Source organism: Pelophylax lessonae (genome assembly GCF_965119305.1).
Source record: "Pelophylax lessonae genome assembly, chromosome: 11".
In the NCBI taxonomy this organism is placed as follows: domain Eukaryota; kingdom Metazoa; phylum Chordata; class Amphibia; order Anura; family Ranidae; genus Pelophylax; species Pelophylax lessonae.
Window position 1 is genome coordinate 182352538 of NC_138778.1, and position 22050 is coordinate 182374587.

At 41.8% G+C, this 22050-nt stretch overlaps 1 protein-coding gene across 4 annotated transcripts in view; it reads left to right on the plus strand.

Annotated features, from left to right (window-relative positions):
• MARCHF10 (membrane associated ring-CH-type finger 10) overlaps positions 1-22050 on the plus strand; it is a 137082-nt gene that overhangs the window by 25934 nt on the left and 89098 nt on the right. For 3 of the 4 annotated variants that reach the window (XM_082271269.1, XM_082271271.1, XM_082271272.1), the window contains exons 3-6: positions 5555-5710; positions 12762-12918; positions 16120-16257; positions 20365-21403. In XM_082271269.1, the coding sequence (XP_082127395.1) occupies positions 5555-5710; positions 12762-12918; positions 16120-16257; positions 20365-21403 (1490 nt within the window). The remainder of the gene's footprint in view (positions 1-5554; positions 5711-12761; positions 12919-16119; positions 16258-20364; positions 21404-22050) is intronic. The other variant, XM_082271270.1, reaches the window with a different exon arrangement.

The following is a 22050-nucleotide window of genomic DNA, read 5'->3' on the forward strand; positions in this document are numbered from 1 at the left end:
TTAGTTAGGCTGTCACATGTTTCAAGGTGTGACCTGTTGTGCCTGGGGAGTCTCCCCACTGTGTCCAATGAGGGCTCTTATTGGACAGTGGAGGAAACCTAGCTAATAGTACACCAGGGCTTGTGGCTATCTCAGTGGGTGGAGTTTACCACAATGCATCCTGGAATGAGCTATAAGTCTGAAGGGAGCACGTGATAGCATCTTTGGTGGGAAGCAGAGTCCCAGGAGGAGGGTGATGGCTGTCTCTCCTCCTGTCAGCGATAGTGAAGGTGTCCTGGGCAGTCAGCCTAGAGAATGAAGGTTGAGCTGGGCTGCAGAGAAGGATCCAGAGTGCTGTGGACCGAGTGGAGCTGCTGGGCAGATGTTTCGGGGAAAAACAGTGTCGTGAGTACTCAAAACCTCCCAGGGGTCTGCCTAGGAGAGGGGACCACTCCAGAAGGTCAGAGGGATCCTGGAGCCAGCTAACCTGTGGAGAAGGTTTAGAGAAAGGGGGTGCCTGTGTCTAAGCCCTGAAGATAAGTGAGAGAAAGAGGGTGTCGGTGTGTGCCCTGAAGTGTTTAGCAGCACAGCAGCAGTACAAGTAGCTACCTCAGTAAGAAGTGCTTAAGGGAGCTCAAAGAGGACTTCTTTATGTAAGAAAGCAGTCCAAGGTCAGTTTGTAGTTAACAGGCAGTAAGTCAGCGTTAACCAGCGTCAACCGGCGTTGACCGGCATCTAGCCAGCGTCAAGTCAGCGCCAATCGGCATTTTCATTTGTCCCCAGCAAATTGTGCATAGTTGAGCCAAAGGAGTATCCCATTAATTTCCTTCTCCCATCCAAGTTCTCAATAAATACAAAAAACCCAAAGATACCGGACTGGTCATTGTCTCAGTGCCCACACTTGGAGAAACATGCACAAAGTTACTTTTGTTGCACCCGGTGACCCAGGGGGACCCATATCCAGCAAAACGGCTGGGAATCCTGCTACACTTGTCTAAGAAAAGTTTTTAGTTTTGATTTAAGTTTTTAGAAGGCAAATCTCTGATGTGCTTGGGAGAATTCCAGAGCTTTAGGGTATTACAAGAGAAAGCCCTGTCCCCCATAGAGTGTAGATGGGTTTGCAGAACACACAGAAGAACAAAATTAGAGAAGCAAAGGTTAAACGGGGGGCTAGGGTGGTAACATTTCAGACAGATATGGGGAGCCAAGCTGTGCAGAGCCGTATGTGAGCAAGAGGGTTTTGAAATCAATGCGAAGCCTGACAGATATCCAGTGCACAGTCTCAAATATAGGAGTAATATGAAAGTATTTTATAATATCTTTTCATGTGACAACACTGAAGAAATGACACTTTGCTACAATGTAAATAGTGAGTGTACAGCTTGTATAACAGTGTAAATTTGCTGTCCCCTCAAAATAACTCATAACACACAGCCAATAATGTCTAAACCTCTGGCAACAAAAGTGAGTACACCCCTAAGTTAAAATGTCCAAATTGGGCCCAAAGTGTCAATATTTTGTGTGGCCACCATTATTTTCCAGCACTGCCTTAAGACTCTCTTGGGCATGGAGTTCACCAGAGCTTCACAGGTTTCCACTGGAGACCTCTTCCACTCCTGCATGATGACATCATGGAGCTGGTGGATGTTAGAGACCTTGCGCTCCTCCACCTTCCATTTGAGGATGCAGATACTCAATAGGGTTTAGGTCTGGAGACATGCTTGTCCAGTCCATCACCTCTACCCTCAGCTTCTTTAGCAAGCAGTGGTCGTCTTGGAGGTGTGTTTGGGGTCATTATCATGTTGGAAAACTGCCCTGCGGCCCAGTCTCCCAAGGGAGGGGATCATGCTCTGCTTCAGTATGTCACAGTACATGTTGGCATTCATGGTCCCCTCCATTAATTGTAGCTCCCTAGTGCCGGCAGCACTCGTGCAGCCCCAGACCATGACACTCTCACCACCATGCTTGACTGTAGGCAAGACACACTTGTCTTTGTACTCCTCACCTGGTTGCCACCACACAGGCTTGGCACCATCTGAACCAAATAAGTTTAACTTGGTCTTATCAGACCACAGGACATAGTTCCAGTAATCCATGTCCTTAGTATGCTTGACTTTTGTAAACTGTTTGAGGGCTTTCTTGTGCATCATCTTTAGAAGAGGCTTCCTTCTGGGACAACAGCCATGCAGACCAATTTGATGCAGTGTGCGGCGTATGGTCTTAGGAATGACAGGCTGACCCCGCCACCCCTTCAGCAATGCTGGCAGCACTCATACGTCTATTTCCCAAAGACAACCTCTGGATATGATGCTGAGCACGTGCGCTCAACTACTTTGGTCGACCATGGTGAGGCCTGTTCTAAGTGAAACCTGTCCTGTTAAACCACTCTATGGTCTTGGCCACCGTGCTGCAGCTCAGTTTCAGGGTCTTGGCAATCTTCTTATAGCCTAGGCCATCTTTATGTAGAGCAACATTTTTTTTTCAGATCTTTAGAGAGTTCTTTGCCATGAGGTGCCATGTTGAATTTCCAGTGACCCGTATGAGAGAGTGAAAGTGATAACACCAGATATAAAACACCTGCTCCCCATTCACACCTGAGACCCTGTAACACCTTGTAAATGGCTAATTGGCCCAATTTGGACATTTTCACTTAGGGGTGTACTCACTTTTGTTGCCAGCAATTTATGTTGAGTTATTTTAAGGGGAGAGCAAATTTACACTGTTATATAAGCTGTACCCTCATTACTTTACATTGTAGCAAAGTGTCATTCTTTAGTGTTGTCACTTGAAAAGATGTAATAAAATATTTATAAAAATGTGAGGGGTGTACTCACTTTTTGTGAGATAATGTAAGTTAGTCTGTTTAGTATGGAACTAGGTACCCCAGTAAGTAGAGCAATGCAGTAGTCAAACTTGGGGGAAAGCAAATGTTTTGATCAACTTTTCAGTGTATTATACCATGGGGAAAAGTTGAGCAATGTTTCTCAAAAGGAAAAGAAGATGCTCTGACAACATTCTGTATATATAAATCAAATGTTAAGCTAGCATCAAAAATCACTCACAGATTTTTTCAATTTCGGCTTATACTCATGTAGGGTACCATCAACATATACAAATATAAGATGTGGGTGCCAGTATGCATGACTTTAGTCTTGTCAAAGTTTAGTTGAAGGACTCATCCATATTTTTATGTCACAGATACAGTTGGATAGGAAAGAAACTAGTGTATTATGGATGTACAGTATATCTTATTATTATCAGCATAGATGTGGAAATCTATAAATGCTAAAAATGAAGGGACCCAAGACAGAGCCCTGAGGGACTTTGAACTTAATTGGACTGATTTAAGACTGGAATACCACCAAGGGAGACAAATTTAAAACAATGTAACGCTCCTGCGTTTTTATATGGTGTGGATTTTCAGCTGCAGAAATAGTTCCACGTCAGTAGCCATGTAAGAGATATGCTGAGATACCATTCCCAACCTCAATGACTCATCATGTGTGGAAGGTCTTATTTCAGCCAGTAAATACACACAATTAGCAAGCTGGTTCTTAGAGTGACTTTATGCATGTGGTAACACAATGATGAAGGTTGAGGGATAGGTTGAGTGGAGGTGGTAGGTGATAGACACTTGAAGGTGAGACAGTAGCAGATGGATGCAGGAAGGTTTAGCAATGTTGTATGATAGCAGATGATAGAATAGCAGGTGGACATACAAAAGAGATCAACCCAGTGCAGAAAAGTAGCAGTAGTCTCAAGAGCTAGCAATCTAGTTTATGCAGATGTGATAAACAGTCTCTACTATGCAGAGCTAGATAGTGTAAGCTTAGTATAAGTTTATAGAGAATTCCCCTGCGGGGTACTTAGCACTATTAGCGATACAGCCGAAGGGTGGTTCAGGAGAGGCGGATGATCCAGTAGCGGGATACAGGGATCAGCGCAGCGAGGTTCCGTCAGCGAAGTAAGCTTGCAAGCATGGAAGCTTCAAGCAAGGTTAGCATCCAGATAAGGGTGTTTGAACGAACACATGTGAGTGAGAACCGACGCCTTAAATAGCCATCTAGTCCGGCGCTGAGTGATGACAGCTCCAGTCTTAAAGGTGTATGCGCACCTTTCCATAAGTAAATGGTAAGGCGCATACACTTGTGGAAAGTGTCATTTAGGGTACCAAAAGGTACCGGAACATTACAAACAATCAGTAAGACATGACATGAAGCATTTCATAGCAAACTCTGAAATTTCAAATATTGGTTTCAAGGCAAGAGAATAAAGTACTTATTCTTATCAGAACATTTATTAACTTGAATGTCATTTTGAAAGTATTTTGTTTGCTTTTAACATTTGATTTTGTCATTCCCTGAACAAAAACCACATTGTTAGAGATTTGTTTGTTCAAGTAAATTTTTTTTCATCCTGCTCATTCAAATTTTCTTGTCACTGTGGTCAAAAACGAACATTGATTTGACCTCTAACAATTGGTAAATTGAATGATCGTTCCTAAAACAAAAGTAATTTTAAATAAAATTCTTCTAGTGCATGGTCACCTTAAGAGATAATGATCTACATCAAGGGTCCCCAAACTTTTAAACCAGTTTTATGTTCCTTTGGCTGTGGGGGGCAGACTGTGGAAAACAAGAGTAAACAATGCCCCATCCTTAGTTTTAGTGGGAGGAATAGTGTCTCATCATTGGCGTCAGTGGGGGAATGGTGCCTCATCATTGATATCAATGGGAGGAAGATTGTCTCAAGGGCCAGGTAAAGGCAAGTAAGTGGCCACATCTGGCCCCCGGGCCATAATTTGGAGACCACAAAGTGTCTATGGTCAAAAAGAGTCAAAAGCTAATAAACGTCAATATTGGTTTTGACCAGAGCAGCTCCTTTGCTATGCAGTTGTAGAAATCCAATTCAGTCTATAACCAAAATTCCTAAAATGCTGGACTTAACTTTTGGCACCTAATGCTACCAGTTCCTCACCAAACACAAAAGCACAAAATACCTAGCACTATAAATGCTAAAGTGACCATAGATATAAGATGAATGTGCCAGATGATCACTATTTGCCTGAGAACAATCAGATTTTGGTGCCAGCAGAAACTACCAGCCACCCTTATCTAAGCAATCAAAGCAGAATAGACAGCGTCGTTATGTAAGCCATATAATTCATGTGTTCATTTTTTCATTAACAATTACAATGTGTTATGTACCACCTTTTCTGTCTCCAGCTCTTTTATTGACTGTAGCATTTGGTTTGCTTATTACAGCAGATTGTGTATGATATAAAATTAGATTTTTAATATCCAGCCTCTAGGGTCTACCGACTACCAATTAAACAGAGTGGCATGGGAAAAGAAGGCATGCAGCATATATATAGAAAGAAATGTCAGGGAATTTGGCAGTGCAGACACTGCAAATGATATCTAGACAGATGTATAGATCTGAGGGAGAAACAGATGTCACGGTAAAGAACAGTCTGCGCTCCCGCATGGGTTTTTTCTATATAGTCCTGAACTATTCCTGCATCTGGTGATAACGATATAGTCATTGAGCTTAAGAATCACACCTGTTTTTCCAGGCCTATTTACGTCACCAGGAACAGGAGAGGGAGCAGGCTGAGCGTGTAAGAGAGAAACAGGCTGCATTAAAACACAGCTCTCAACATGGTAGATCTATCTACTCAACTCGAAGTTACAACAAGCCTTGGCGGACTGGGGTGACCGCAAAAGAACAGGTAGGACTATAGATGTTTTGTAAGAACATTGGAATGACACATTTGGCTGTATGTAATTCTCTTCATATCAAACTGAAGAAAAAAAAACAGAAATGTAAAGAAATGTAACATTTGGGAACTTTTCAAGAACCTCCTTAACTGCAGAAAAACAGTACCAAGGGATTTTGGAAGGCTCCCTGGCCCTGTGACTGTTGCCAGTATGGATCAAGGCTGTGAGCTCTGGAATATTAAAGTCTACAGGATGCCCTTGATCAGCAAAATAAGCTCTGTGTTCAGCTCAAATTATATGTATATCCATTTTTTTAAGTTTTGGATAAAATAGGGAAGGATTGAAACCACTGTTTTTGCTGTGTGTCTCACTGGGGAGAAATTTCCATTCACTTCCTGTCCCAGAGATGCAACAGGAAGAAAGAAAAAATCTCTACAAAGTGATAAGAATTCCGATAGTTTCCAGAACAGGTGTCCTATTAGAAGATTAACTCTCAACTCTGAATCTGCTGCCTCTTACTGCTTTCATGACCATGGTCGCTAGGACATATAGAGAGGGTAACTCTATCTAGTTGGGACCTTAACAGCAAGAAAAACTCAACAAGGTTTCCAATTCATCCAAAACAAAAAACAAAAAAATGTTTTGGTTACACGTACACTTATTGAGTTTTGTGAAGTCATAGACCAGAGTCTGTAGGTGTGCTGTAAAAGAGATGTGTGATGATTGATTTATGGGGGATTTGAGGGTCCTAATCATTTTTTATTAGCTGTCTAATGTTGCATTTCCAAGTTGTTGGGTAAAGAGTTGATATGATTCCCTGTGTTATATGTGTTACCAGGATGAGGAGCCATAGTTCAAACTCTGTTGTCAAGTGGATAAAACACTGTGAGCAAATGAGAGTCTGTTCTGTTGCCAATTGGACAGCAGCAAATGGACCTGCAGCTTCATCTCAGTTTTACACTATATCTGCTGAGTGCATTCAGGGCAAAATAACAGGTTAAGCGAATAGCAGGCACCCTCTTGACCTTACCTCCACTTAACAGCAAGCATTCAAGGCAGCATTGTGATATGCAAGGTAAAAAGTCACATGTTTCTACATAAACAAAGCAAGGATCTAATAACACCGGATGGTACCTTCTGTCTAGCTAACCATTTTTTTACCCGGAATGGACAAAGTACAGGTTTGCTTTTGGAAGAACTCTGCTGATCTATCTGACAGTAACATCCAAGACACTATTTGCTATTGCATTTGGCTTTGAGGCAACCTGAAGCATTATGAAATGTGCAGTACCATAACTTAAGCAATAAGACTCTGTACTTAGGTCTCTTGAACTGTAGGCACTTGCACCTAAATAGTTATTTTATTGCACACTAAGGTGATCCACAGGTTTGCCCTTGCAGGGTGCCGCATTGTAGATGGCCTAAAAGTGTCCGTGAATGGCCTGACATTTTTACATTTCAACTGATTGCCTGTACATATGTATGCTGGATGTACTTACTATACATAGAAATTTTTAAAAAGTAAAGTAAAGAAAATCTGTTACTGATGGATAATTATTATCAGCGATGCAGGTCTATTCGTTAGCAGGGTTGGGAAGAAAAACAGAGGCATGAGTTTCAAGCGAGAACAACCACTATTCTCAGTGAGAGATCTGACAGTTCTAACGCATCATAATTATTTTATTCACTGATTATAATTATCTCTTGTACACAAGTTAAGGGGATGGCAAACACACCCAATCTGAAATGTTTAAATCTGGAAAAACAAGTCTATTACAAACGGTGAAGATGGCATGAATTTTCTCAACTAAGATCAATACGTCCTGTCCTCAGCTGATTGTATAATTTTCAGAATGTGCTGATTCTCCACAGCTGCATCTCACTCAGCAAGTCTGACCACAGCAAATAATTTATAGTGCGTGACACATATTTAGGTCTGCAATCTGCAAACAGAAAATATAGCATCCCAGTGACCCTGTGACAATGCTATGAAATATAGCAATATAAATTATAGAGATAGAAATGACAAATACATAGCAAACCTGTACTACACTGACTATCAAGCAACATCCACATGCCTTGAAGGCCAAGGTTATCAAGTGCCCAGGGTTAAGATGCCAAACTGTGCCATGCGCCCCCCTTTAACTTCCCCTTACCCACAGCCCCTCCATTCAGTTTGTTACACATGAGTCAATGCCAAGACAGAAAAATATTTAAAATTGTAATAAAAATTGGTTTAATTAAGTCAAACCAGATTTGACTCACAGCTGCCACCCTAGTCCTGAGTGTATACATATATTTAATGAGCAGTATTGCACATGTAGCATGTCACAATGGGGTTGATTTACTAAAACTGGAGAGTGCCAAACCTGGTGAAGCTGTGCATTGTAGCCAATCAGCTTCTAACATCAGCTTGTTCAATTAAGCTTTGACAAAAAAAAAAAAAAAAAAAAACCGAAGCTGATTGGTGTTTATGCAGAGCTGCACCAAATATTGCACTCTCCAGTTTTAGTAAATCAACCCCAGTGTGTACATGTTCATGAAGGCAGGTTCTGTGTTATATGTGTAGTTTAACCAGTGTATATCACATGTAGTTGTGAACAGGGATACTATGAAAACTGAGTTTATTACATGAGTATTGTATATGGCTGGGTACACAAGGGCGAAAACATTTGGTCAGTGTGTCCAGCAACCTGTCCGACAAAAGCTGGTCTGACTACCAGCTTTTGTTGAAGGGACCTGCTGGAAAACCAGCATCCAATCAGCGCTTGCTGCCATTGGCTGACCAGTGTGTTCTGGGGGTAAGTCCCCCTGTTAGAACACAAGAGCACTGGGTGGGGAGATTGCTGCGCCAAAACCGCTTGTGCTAGTAGGGCGATCTCCCGTTTTTTTTTTTTTTTTTTCGTTTAGCCCACCGGGTTGAATAAAAAAAGCTTAGTGTGTACCTGGCATTTGCGCGTATAAATATATAGAGAGAGATTGCTGTAAATTGAGTGTGTGTACAATATGGAGGTAGTGGACGGCACAAACTCTGTAATGGAACACTTGACCTTTATTATCAGTGCAACCTATTTTTCCAGAAAATTCCACAGAGGGAGTGGTTAAAAGCAGGTAAAGCCACCCTATATTTTGATTTGTAGGTCTACCTGTATTTGGATGTGTAGTACTTACCTGTTTTTAATCATCAATGGTTTAATAGCATTATCCTACAGCTCTGGCTCCCCTATGTCAGTGAGCAGCTGTTGCAGGGGAGGGGAAGCTTCAGGAGCACAGAATTTACAGCCGTTGCTGAGCGCTTCTTTACACAGGGCACTTGGAGCTGCGTGAGCAAGTGCCCAGACCGGATTAAAAAAAGGTAAGTATACAGATTTATTTTATGCATGCAGGATAGGTAGGTTGAGGGGGAGGGATGTTTTCAAGAATAGTTAGTGTTGAGCAATACTATACCTTTAAACATTTTACTATCATTTACTTTAAATGTTTATACTCTGTGCATATAATAAACATGCTGTATTCGTGTTTGCTCAGGTCTAGTCAGCAGGAATAATTATATGTTGGAAGGATCATCCAGCTTCTCCAAGCCTCAGTCACAGACAGCGCCACACTTTACTATTATTGTGCACCTATTATGTCCAGTCCCAGAGGTTGTTAAGGAGCGAGCTGCATTAAGCGTTGGCTCCTTTACTGAGCAGTGATGTGAAAGCAAGAAGTTGCTAGACTACAGATGACAGGACTAGGTGCTAAGACAGGGACACTGCATCTGTCCCTGAAGCCCAACAGAAGGGAGGGTAGGTTCGCATGAAAACACTACAACCGGGGCAGCTGACCCTCCAGCACCCCTTCCCCCATTTGCCCTGGCTCTGCCCAAACTAAAACATAACTAAAGTTCATTTTATTTGGAGGGAGGGATTTTAAACAACTTCATGACCCAGTGTCACACCTGGGAGTAAATACATTTCCTTAAATGGGCCATAGACAGCAGAAAAAAACAACATTTCTAAGGTTCTAAGATTATGACAGACGGTGACTGTAGCCATGAAATTAAAATATGCTTGCTTCTTGGGAGGAAAGCAATTGCAAACCTAGACAACATTTTAAAAAGCAGAGACATCACCCTACCGACAAAGTGCCGTATAGACAAAGCTATGGAAACTCCTGTAGTAACCTTTGGCTGTGAAAGCTGGACCATAAGGAAGGCTGAACGCTGGAGAATTGATGCTTTTGTACTACGGTGTAGGCGAAGACTCTTGAAAGTCCCTTTGACAGCAAGAGGATCAAACCAGTCAATCTTGAAGGAAATCAACCCTGAATATTCAATGAAAGGACAGATCCTGAAGCTGAAATTCAAATACTTTGGCCACCAAATGTGAAGTGAGGACACATTGGAAAAGACCCTGATGCTGGGAAACATGGAAGGAAAAAGGAGAAGAGGACGACAGAAAACAAGATGGATAGATAGCATCATCAAAACAATGTAGATTAATGCCCCGTACACACGTACCGATCGTCGGCCGAACGATCGGCCGTCTTTTGTCCAGGGCTGTCGGTGTCTGTTGAAAAGTGCAAAAGACTGCACAAGAATTTTGTCCGCCGACTACAGCCGACTGCAGAAGTGATGTCATGTAATGGTTAACTTTCCCTGTGTTTTTTCTTTTCTGAGCATGCCCAGTCTTGCAAATCTGCTGTCTGTCGGCCGAATTCTGTACTGATTGGTGAACAATCGGCCGCTCTGGTGTCGGCATACAAAAATTTTCATGCTTGCAAGACAGATTCTTTTCGGCCGAAAGTGCGCTGTCGGCTGTCGGAAGCATCATACTAACAAGCCTACAATCGGCAGATCGGTCGTTGGCCGAAGCTTTTCGGCCGACGATCGGTAAGTTAAGCAAGCTCCAGAAGGCAGTGGAGGACAGAAAAGCCTGGCGTGCTATAGTCCATGAGGTCACGAAGAGTTGGACACAACGAAATGACCGAAGAACAACAACAACCCTTCTTGTTCCAGTGAAACAACAGCAATAGGGGCAGCAGTAAAGAAATGTTTTGGGACCCTGCAAAGCAGAAGGACATTTCTAGACACTGAAACGTGATTAGCCTGGCAACTCTTAAGATGTCCATACACCTCTCAAATGTCTAATTTCTGCGTAATTGTCTGTTCGAGCTGTGAGTAGCCCTGTTGGCACCACCAGGTTCGGCAAAAGTCAAAAGAGCCAGATGAAAAGTTATCAACCAAACAGTGACTACTTCCAGTCAGACATAGTCACTGTTTGAGTATTCAGCACCTGCAGACTCTGATGGTTGCTGGATACCATAGCTGGCAAGGAAGACTGCTTCAGCCATTCTGTTTAGCATGAATGAAGGCAATTATTGGATTTCTCTTATTCAGCTTGCAAACAAACCCTATAACGCTGATGGGATGCTTACAGCAGTCAGCTTTTATTTATATGTTTTAACCTCTTAAACAAAAACAAAAACAAAACTGCTGTTTTAGCTGCTAGCCTATCTAGCGTTAGGCTTTAACTTATTTGTAGCTTACTGTCCATCCAAAACTACATGTCAATATAAGACTACCCTATCAACAGACTGACAACGCAGGTGTGTGGTTTTTCTGCAGAAGGAACAATGTTGTTAGCTTATCAAAGGAAAAAATAACAGGTAATACAATTATTACAGACAGGACTCATAAAAACTAAAATTGCCGTGTTAATGCCAGCGGTCATCTGCATCATATTTGTGATTTTTGATTTAGCCCATATTTTTCTTTAATTGGGGGAGTACTGTGGGATACAAAGATCAAAATATAGATATGTTTTTGTACCTCAGTATACAGCTTGGATGTTTTTTTTTTCTTTTCATAAACAAACTGATTTATAAAACTGAAATGACATTTTTTATAGCAAAGGTATCTCTTGTTTTTAAATTATACCAGTAAACAACACCTACACAAAATAGGGAAAAAAAAATCCCAGCAAAAAACAAAATGAATCTGTTAATTTTATACATTGTGAACACATTTAAGTGATAATCACTGCACCAGACAAAAATAGATAGTGAGATTATTAAATGTGAAGCAAATTGTGTTTTGTGTGATTTAATTATAATACAAGATTCAAGGTTGTGTAATCTCAATTTCATGTGTGTGGGGGGATAAATGTGCTGTGGGGTCATACTGTAGAGAAGGTAGTGCCTAAGCCAGGGAATGCACTGATCTACCTTTTAACATGGCAAGATTCAGGACTATTCAGAAGATAGCAGCAACTACAGAGAGGTAGCCAGTAATGTAGATGGCTGCAGAATGAAAATTAGCCACAGAGAACCTGAAACATCTTCAAACTTAGTCTTAAATAAAACATAGTGTTTTTCTAGTATGTTATTCATTCAATGCTTTGACTTAAGGCCCGTACACACGTACCGATTGCCGGACGTAAATATTCGGCCAACGTCCGATCGGCCGATTGTCGGCTTGTTAGTATGATGCTTCCGACAACCGACTGCGACTTTTCGGCCGAACAAAATCTGGTGTGCATGCTATAAAATTTTTGTTGGCCAACACCAGAATGGCCGATTGTTCGTCAGTCAGTACAGATTTCGGCCGACAAAAGCCAGATGAGCAAGACTGGGCATGCTTAGAGAAGAAAAAACACACGGAAAGTTAACCATCACATGACATCACTTCTGAAGTTGGTTGTTGTTGGCCGACAAAATTCGTGTGCAGTCTTGAGCACTTTTCAACCAACACTACAGCACTGGACAAAAGACGGCCGATCGTTCGGCCGACAATCGGTGCGTGTGTACGGGGATTTAGTTTCATTTTTGCTTTTTTTCCCCCCAATCACTGTGTAAAATGGTATAGGTTTCACCAGATGGTTTTTCATTGCAGGGCACAGTAGTGATGTGGCAACTAGTGGAAGGAACAGCAGCTCCCAGCATGGGACATGCCATCTGACACATTGAACATCTAAAAATAATAGAAAAGACTTCAACCTCCCGTTAAATGATTTGAAATGATTTTAATTTATTTGCCTGGAATGTGATTTATTATCTTAATAATTTTCCTCTGCCATACAGATTTCTGGGAGGTTGGCAGATGAGAATGGTGACATGAAACATCGGTACACCAGCACTGTGTCCAAACTACCCTCTATAAAAAAGGACAAAGAACCTACAGGAAAGAAAGTTGTATTGCATTCTAGTACAATAAACAGAAAACAGAAATCAAATACTGGTAAGCTGAATATTATATCACTACCATGTTAGGATACATTTCTAAAGTACACAATAATGTACTGTGCTTAAAACATGCTGAAGTATTTTTGTGTTCTTGGTGCTAGTGTTAACACTTCATACATACAGTATCTCACAAAAGTGAGTACACCCCTCACATTTTTGTAAATATTTTAATATATCTTTTCATGTGACAACACTGAAGAAATGACACTTGGCTACAATGTAAAGTAGTGGGTGTACAGCCTGTATAACAGTGTAAATTTGCTGTCCCCTCAAAATAACTCAACACACAGCCAATAATGTCTAATCTGCTGATCTGTGAGTACACTCCTAGGTAAAAATTTCCAAATTGGGCCCAATTAGCCATTTTCCCTCCCTGGAGTCATGTGACTCATTAGTGTTACAAGGTCTCAGGTGTGAATAAGGAGCAGGTGTGTTCAATTTGGTGTTATCGCTCTAACTCTCTCATACTGGTCACTGGAAGTTCAACATTGCTAAAAAAAAGCTAAACAACACTACCGCTGAAAAAAAGCTGAAAAATGCTACTGCAAAAAATTTAAAAAACTCCTTCTACAGCTACAGCTTTCTACTGGCATTTTGATAACGTCCAATGTGCATAAGGCATAAATGTAAGGAGCATCTTCCTTTTGACCCTCACACTAATGTACAGTGAGCTGTAGAAACAGTATTATTAGCAGAGGTTCCCTGAGACCAGAAAGGTATTTCAAGGATTCTTCCATGGTAAAAAGATTGAGAAAGGCTTATCTGGGGCAAATGGTGAATGGAAACAAATGAACCTACACAGGCATAATAAGAATATGCAAACTGCTTGGAGATATCATCTCTGTAAGGAGAGGAATGCAAAACAGTGGGCCCCTTCAACTATAATGATACGATTAGTTATGGTCTTTTTTTGGTGTGGGGGGGGGGGGGGAGATGCAACTTGTATAAAACAATGAACCAGAGTTCTGCAAGTTCAAATAACACTCATTCCCAGATGTAATAATAACTTTCAAAGCAAATACAGCCTTAAAGCTGAACTGAACACAGTGAACAATGGAAATACACAATTGTTTGCTGTCTTAGGAGTGAGGCACCACTTTCTCTTTTAAACTTAAAGTAAACCTGTCACATTGCATATCTTGGGCAAAATAACAGGCTCTCTTTATAGTGCACCCGCTCTGCTTTTTTTACTCACCTTTCCCGTGACCCTCTCCCGCCCCATTCCCCACCAGTCAAAACCCTTAGAAATATGCAATATGGGGGAGTATATGTCTGCCCCCTTTTTATCACTATACAGTTCAGGGCACCAACTATGTCAGTATGGAAGGAATAAAAAGGGTTAAGGACCTTCCTCCCATCCTCGCATAGCAGGTAAAATGCACTGCATAGAGGGAGGAAGTAGAGAAGATCGCATGCTTTCCCATACCTGGAAGTATCAGTTATTTCCAAGGGCTCTGGATGGTGAATATAAACATACAGCTCCAAAACAGACAGACACTAGCCATTTTCTTGTCAAGGTCTTATTCACACAGGTACTCTGTCTGTGTGAATGTGAGTGCTTTGTTCATGCAGCTGAAGCTGCCTGTTATTCTATGACAGGGGTCTCCGAACTATGGCCCTCCAGTTTTTCAAGAACTACAATTCCCATCATGCCTAGTCATATCTGTGAATGTCAGAGCTTTACAATGCCTCATGGGACTTGTATTTTCGCAACAGCTGGAGGGCCATAGTTTGGAGATCCCTGCTCTATTGGGGATACATTGGCTGTATTTTTACACCTACACCTACATACCTGTCAAATTAGGACCTGTGGAGGTGTCCATACAACCGCTGGTCTCCATAGCCTAACATAGGCTGCATGCACACAGCTTCAGGCGGCTCTAACCACATAAACTGCTGATTTACACTGTACAGGCCACAGTGCCCATGTGATGAACCTAGTGGAGCACTGAAATCCCAAACTCAGGATGCAGTTAACCAATATATTTTTTTAACTAATTGTATTATATTCGACTTTTTAATTAATATCATGGTTTTAAATTAATATGAATTTATTGTTGGCCATTATCGGCACCTTTTGAGGCAGTGTTAAAAATTCTGCTTGCTGCATTTTTGGTGAATATTTGGCAACTGGTACCAAAAAAGCACCTCCCCATTGAAATGCATTGAAAACGCAGCAAGAATGCATCACAAATAGACCTGTGTTGCTTTTTTTGATAGATTTTTTGAATCACATGACCTAGGAAAAACATACCATAAGCAAAGTAAAATTGCTGCAAAATTGCGGGTGTTTTCCACAGCCATTATTGGCACTTCTTTTCTTTCAGCACAACGCTGAAAACTCTATTTGTGTCCGATAATTTTCTGCGAAAAAATTTCCGTGCATTCCTAGAAGAATCCCAAGACTTCACTCACACAGAGATTTAGCTTTATTTATTAATTCAATACAGTTGTATCCTTTAGATTTAGCAGGAATTTTGTAAGTTATGTAGTGTTTGTGTCCAATAATATGATTTTGTTTATTATTAGCAAAAATATTGTTTTGATTTTATCAGTGGGGGGGGGGGGGGGGAGATATTTTTGGTTCTTCTTCAAAGTTCACTGACATGTGGTTTACTCACTGCATTACTACTCCTCCTGGGGTAATAGATTTTTTCCCCTCCCGGCCATTGAACCACACCCAATTTTAAACCATATCCATTTTGTGCCACGACACGCTATATGCGCCACTGGTCACTGTCCCCCTGAAATGTCCCACATTATCAACTTATCAACTAATATTTGTATATATATATTTATATATTGTATATATATTTGTAATATATTTTTTTTTGCCAAAGACCACACATATTTTCTAATTCTTATAATGTATGTATCTAAATTCAGCATCGATTTCATAGGCATTATTTAGCAAGTAAGCATTGTAATGAAATCAGGGGCCACATTTTTGTTCTGCTTGATAATTGTTGTTACTTGCTTTTTCTCTAATCCTATGCAGTTCCTTATGACAGGTGGAAAGCAGCTCCCTTAAATGAAATGTCAAATGACACATTGATGTTACAAATCGAAGCATGCACATCAAAAATCTTTGATGTGCGAGGTGTCAAGAGGCATGCAGCCTCAGGGATCTTGCAACACAGTGACATATTAAAACCATTTTCAATTAATTTCTGTTTTATTTCCTTCATGCTGCTAGTTTCTCAACCACCTATTACAGTGGAAAAGAAAAGAGTACATGTACGACAGCCTTCCTCGAAGTCCAATGTCACACATTTTAATAATGCCACAGGCAGGAGAGAGTGGCAGAAAAAACCTAGGGAACCAAGGAAGCAGGGTGAGTCTCAGCTTGACTTGTGCCAGCCAGGTTTTCCATATCATGTTTATGTGTTGCTTCTATTGTTACACCTCCTTCAGCTGTTACACCTTTAAGGCACAGTGTCACATTTTATGGAGATGCCACAAGAAGGAAAACAAAGGGTTAAAGTGGCAAAAAAAATCCAGGGAACCAAGGAAACAGGATGAGTCTCAGTTTTGCCATCTCATGTTACTGTCCTGCTCCTATTATCGCACAGTACTCAGTATATCTCTGTTTCTAAGTGTTGTTTACTGCCCATTACCTTGTTTAACTAACTGGATGTTAGGATTCCCTTTGATATAATATAACATTTACAAGAAACATACAATCTTGAGGTAAATGTTTTTTTTTTGTTTTTTTTGTTTTTTGTTTTTGTTATGTTGAATCTATTTTTTATTCATTTTCAAATGAAACAGCATAGAAGTAAAAAAGTATACATTGAGATTTAACCAGTAGGCAAAGTTATAAAAAAAAGCAGGTATGATATCTCAAATTAGCAAAAATCCAAAGTACAGTTTAAACATGTAAAAGGTTCTTATATACAGCATGTATATTTTTTGTAAACATGTTAATATGGCAATAACTATGACCAATTAATAGTAAACAGAGCAAGACAGAAAAATACGACCATACATATCCAGTACTTTGCTAACATTCCCACCCAACTAAAACTATAGATAAAAGGAACATCCAGAGTGAACATGTATTATTCCATCATCCAGAAGAAAAAAGGCAGAAAAGATGAGAATGGTAGAAATAAGTGAAAGGGGAAAAGAGAGGGAGAAAAAGGGGAGGGGGAGAACAAGATAAGGCGTGATGGGAGACAGTGGTGTATTTTGATTTTGTGCTGCCCTAGGCAAGACTAAAATTGGGCGCCCCCCCTCCTCCTATGTAAATTTGTCCCACCCCTTCCTGTTTAACGGATGTGACTCCCTCCAAAATTAAAGGACTCCAAGTCCCAGCAAGGACCCCTGAGATCTCACGAGGGGGGATGGGGGTTATAGGGGATGGGAGAGAGAGAGGGGAATGGTAAGGGAGGGTGAGTGGGAGATGAGAGAGAAAGAGGGTGGGAGAAAGAGCGAGAGAGGGAGAGATCATGGTGGGAGAGAGAGAGGGGGGATGAGAGAGAGACAGAGGGGAGTGAGAGAGAGGGGGAATGGAGAGAGAGAGGGGGGGTAGGAGAGAGCGCGAGAGAGGGTGTGGATGGAAGAGAGAGAGGGGGGGTGGGGGAGAGAGAGGGGGGTGGGGGAGAGAGAAGGGGGGTGGGAGAGAGAGGAAGAAGTGAGTGGGAGAGAGAGAAAGAAGGGAGTGGGAAAGAGAGGGAGAGGGGGTGGGGGGAGCTCTGGGCGCCGAGGAGGAGGAAGTTAAATCCTCCTCCACTTTGAATTATGGGCAGGGCCAGGGAGTCACGGCCGTGACGCCACTGGTTGCTAGACGCCAGGCAGCTCTAGCAACCAGTGGCCAATAGAGTCTCAGATGGAGGTGGAAGCTGCTATTTTGCTGCCCCCCTGCAAAGTGCCGCCCTAGGCCTGGGCCTTGTTGGCCTAGGCCAAAATACAGCACTGATGGGAGAACCGAGTGCCATCTATTCACGAGAGGTCCTGGGAACAACATTGTGGTAAACCAAATTAGCTATGAATGGCTCAAAACCAGAAGAATATCGAAAATGTGACCAAACAGTCCACATGAGAGAATAGAATTATTTTTTTCTAAATGTTCAACCCTATCTAGTTCACAAGGCCAGTCAGTTATCGTGGTATCTGATCAACGCCAATGTCTGCTAATAACAGAGCGAGCTGATGTGAGGAAATGTCTAATTAGACTTTGATTCGTTTATAGGAGCCTGGCACCATAGATAACAGAGTAATGTGGGGTTAATTAGGGATTTCGTCTCCCACTAGTCTGTCATACAATTGGAGTATCTTCTCCCAGAATAGGGAGATATTAGGGCAGATACCCCAGATATGGGTCATAGTGGCAGGAGCCTGCAAGCATCTCCAACATATCTCCGAGACAGAAGAATCAATTTTATTCTAAGACAGTGGGACAACGATACTTGAGGTGGATGTTAACCTAAAAAATATAATTGGCTCAAAACTTCTTTGGTATATGAGCACCATCAGAAAAATAAATCTGTATAATTAAAACATCCCCCATTTTTTCATCAGATTAACAATTTCTTCACATTTCAGATGTTGCTCTGTTGTCTGTAGATCCCCTAATATTCTGAGTTTAGTTGTGGCTTTGTATCATGTGACGCTCTGTATATCTTGCTGACAGACTCTGTCCCTTCCACAGCCACTTCCTTCAGCTGCTAGAATCTATAACACTCCCCTTTGTAGTCTTTCAGACTCTGCAAATTATGTAATTTCCTTCACAGCTCTGATGATGGCAGGGATTGAATACATCCTGATAAGCAATCAATCCTACCAGGTCACACCTACAGGAGGAATCCAAACTTCCCATGTCCTGCCAGATCACAACATAATTCAAGAAGCTAGCTGTGCTGCTGCTGTGCAGGATTGAATAGATCACAATTAGAATTCCTGCCCAGTTAAATATTCCGACCAGTGAGGGAGAGTCCCACCCCTCATATCCCACCCTCCAAGAACCCTGCTCTATGTGAAGTGATTCATTTATACTGTAACAGTGTAAATTTGCTGTCCCCTCAAAATAACTCAACACACAGCCATTAATTTCTAAACCACTGGCAACAAAAGTGAGTACACCCCTAAGTGGAAATGACCAAATTGGGCCCAATTAGCCATTTTCACTAGAAGTTCAACATGGCACCTCATGGCAAAGAACTCTCTGAGGATCTGAAAAAAAGAATTGATGCTCTACATAAAGATGGCCTAGGCTATAAGAAGATTGCCAAGACCCTTAAACTGAGATGCAGCACGGTGGCCAAAACCATACAGCGGTTTAACAGGACAGGTTCCACTCAGAACAGGCCTCGCAGTGGTCGACCAAAGAAATTGAGTGATGCACGTGCTCAGCATCATATCCAAAGGTTGTCTTTGGGAAATAGACATGCACTTGCTGCAGAGGTTGAGGGGGTTGGGGGTCAGCTTGTCAGTGCTCAGACCATATGCTGCACACTGCATCAAATTGGTCTGCATGGCTGTCCTCCCTAAAGGAAGCCTAATCTAAAGATGATGCACAAGTAAGCCCACAAACCGTTTTCTGAAGACAAGCAGACTAAGGACATGGATTACTGGAACCATGTCCTGTGGTCTGATGAGACCAAGATAAACTTATTTGGTTAGATGGTGTCAAGTGTGTGTAGCGGCAACCAGGTGATGCGTACAAAGACAAGTGTGTCTTGCCTACAGTCAAGCATGGTGGTAGAAGTGTCATGGTCTGGGGCTGCCTGCACTGGGGAGCTACAATTCATTGAGAGAACCATGAATGCCAATATGTACTGTGACATACTGAAGCAGAGCATGATTCCCTCCCTTCCCTTCGCTCTTCTCCCTCTCTGCTCTGCGGCGCCGGCATCACTGGTGTGGGCACCCGGCTGTGAATCCACAAACTGTCACAGCCGGGTACGCACTGCGCATGCGCGAGTTGCGCTATGCGTCGTAATTGGCCGGCAATCTTCCAGGACCTCTGACATGTCCCAGAAGATTGCAGGGAGGGAGGGAGGGGGAGAGGAGAACTTCCGCTCAGGGCCCTGCGGCGCTCCGAGCGGAAGTGGGAGCGGGTACATGTCAAAACTAGGTACCCGCTCCCCCCCCAAAAAAAAATGACATGCCAAATGTGGCATGTCAGGGGGTTATTCCTACCTAAAACGGAAGTTCCACTTTTGGGTGGAACTTCGCTTTAATATATATAAATGAATATAACAATCACTCATACAAGCTCTGTTGGGGATTTATAAATACATAGAAGCATATTTAATGTCATTTTAGTCCACCTTTAACCACTTACAACAAACTTTTATTCTGTCCCACCCTTTCCAAATGAGAAAACAAAGGATCAAGGCAACCTACCACCAACAGTTTCTTTTGAAATTGACTGAAAATTGTTGTGTCAAAAAAACACCTTCTATCTTTTTCCAACAACTATTTATTTTCTGTCCAGCAGAGATTAAAAAACACAGATTTACAGAACAAGAGAAAGAAAGTGCAACTGAAAACCAACCGCCTTGTTTGGAGCAGAACATGAAAAGTCACAACAACCATCATGATCGGGTCTTGGCTACTTCCTCTGCACCATTACTTGATGATCTTCAAACCATTTCAGAACCAATTAATTTCAGGCAGTCTCCAATCTACACAAGTGATGAAAGTTTTAATAGAATTCTAGAAATAAGCACTGAAGATGATATAGAAAATGGAGAGTCAAGTAATAATGATGAACATAATGATAACGTATCTCTTTCTGATAGTGTGCCTTTGCCTCTGGGACCACAGTCTTATGGTACACCACTCATTGATCACAATATTTGGAGAAACAGCTTTTTAGAGTTGGATGAGGAAGCCAGCAGTGACAGTGAAACTGAGGATTTTCAAGTCATACACAGATTAAACCATGACTTCAATGCAGAGACTACCAGAAACAGGTTGAATATTACAACAAGTTCTGTGAGAAATTCCAATAATCTTCCACCCTTATCATCACCTAGAAGTTTGGGATTAAGGACGACACTTCAACAAGTTGCTGACAGTTCCCAAAATAATACTCAAGTTTCTTTTTTTAACTTGAGGGATATGATTGAGCTTCGAAGGATCGGTGTTGCAATAGCACCCCAAACTCAAGAGCATAACAGGCAATCTCTTGTAGCAGAGACCGCACTACCCCAGCTGCATATTAACTCAAATACCAGCAATGTGCAGAACCACGAGTATCATTCTAATCCCCAAACAACTTTTAGAACAGAAGAGAGCAGAAACAGGACTAATCCTACCAGTGAAGCCTCTTCCAGCTCACATGATGCTACTCTAAGACCCAGCCTGCCTTCTACAGCACCCTCTATTACACTTCTGCATGAGAACCTTGATTTGATTGTCCATACAATCTCCATGCAGAGACAGACTGAACGAAATATCAACATGACACCAGAAAAAGAGAACGTGAAGCCCAAACCAGACCCTGAGAAGCTTAAAAAAATTCAGGAAAGGTAAGCAGGTTTGACATAGTGTCATTTTCTAACAATCAGCTGTTAAACTGAACATACTTAGAAGTTAGAGATGTTTTTTCAGGAAAAATAAAACTGGACCGAAAGTCCCCCAGGTAAACACAAAGGTGTCTCCTGTCTTGCATTGCACTACAAACTGCAGCTACAATTTTAAATGTCTCTTTCTTTACATAGTTACATAGTTACATAGTAGGTGAGGTTGAATAAAGACAATAGTCCATCCAGTTCAACCTGTGTAGGTGTGTGTGACCGTAATCATCTCACATACCCCTGAATGTTCTGATCCTTGAGATGTACGTCTAAGAGTCTTTTGAAATAATAAACACCTGACAAATATTCTAATCCCTCTTCACTCCATCCAAAACAAAACAAAAAGTTTTCATTTTAGTTATACTTTAACCACTTCCGAACCGCCCGCCGGTCGCACTTTGGTCGCGCGCCTGCAGCTAGGGGGCGAGCGCACGCTGCGCTCCCACCTCCACTTGTCAGCAGGGACTCCGATGCACGGGGAAGTCAGCTCTGATTGCCACCTGCCACCCATGATCGCTCCCTGTGTTGTAAACACAGCTGACTGTTCTTCTCTCTGAAATGATCACAGAGTGCCTGTGATCCTTCTATGTAGTGTGTAT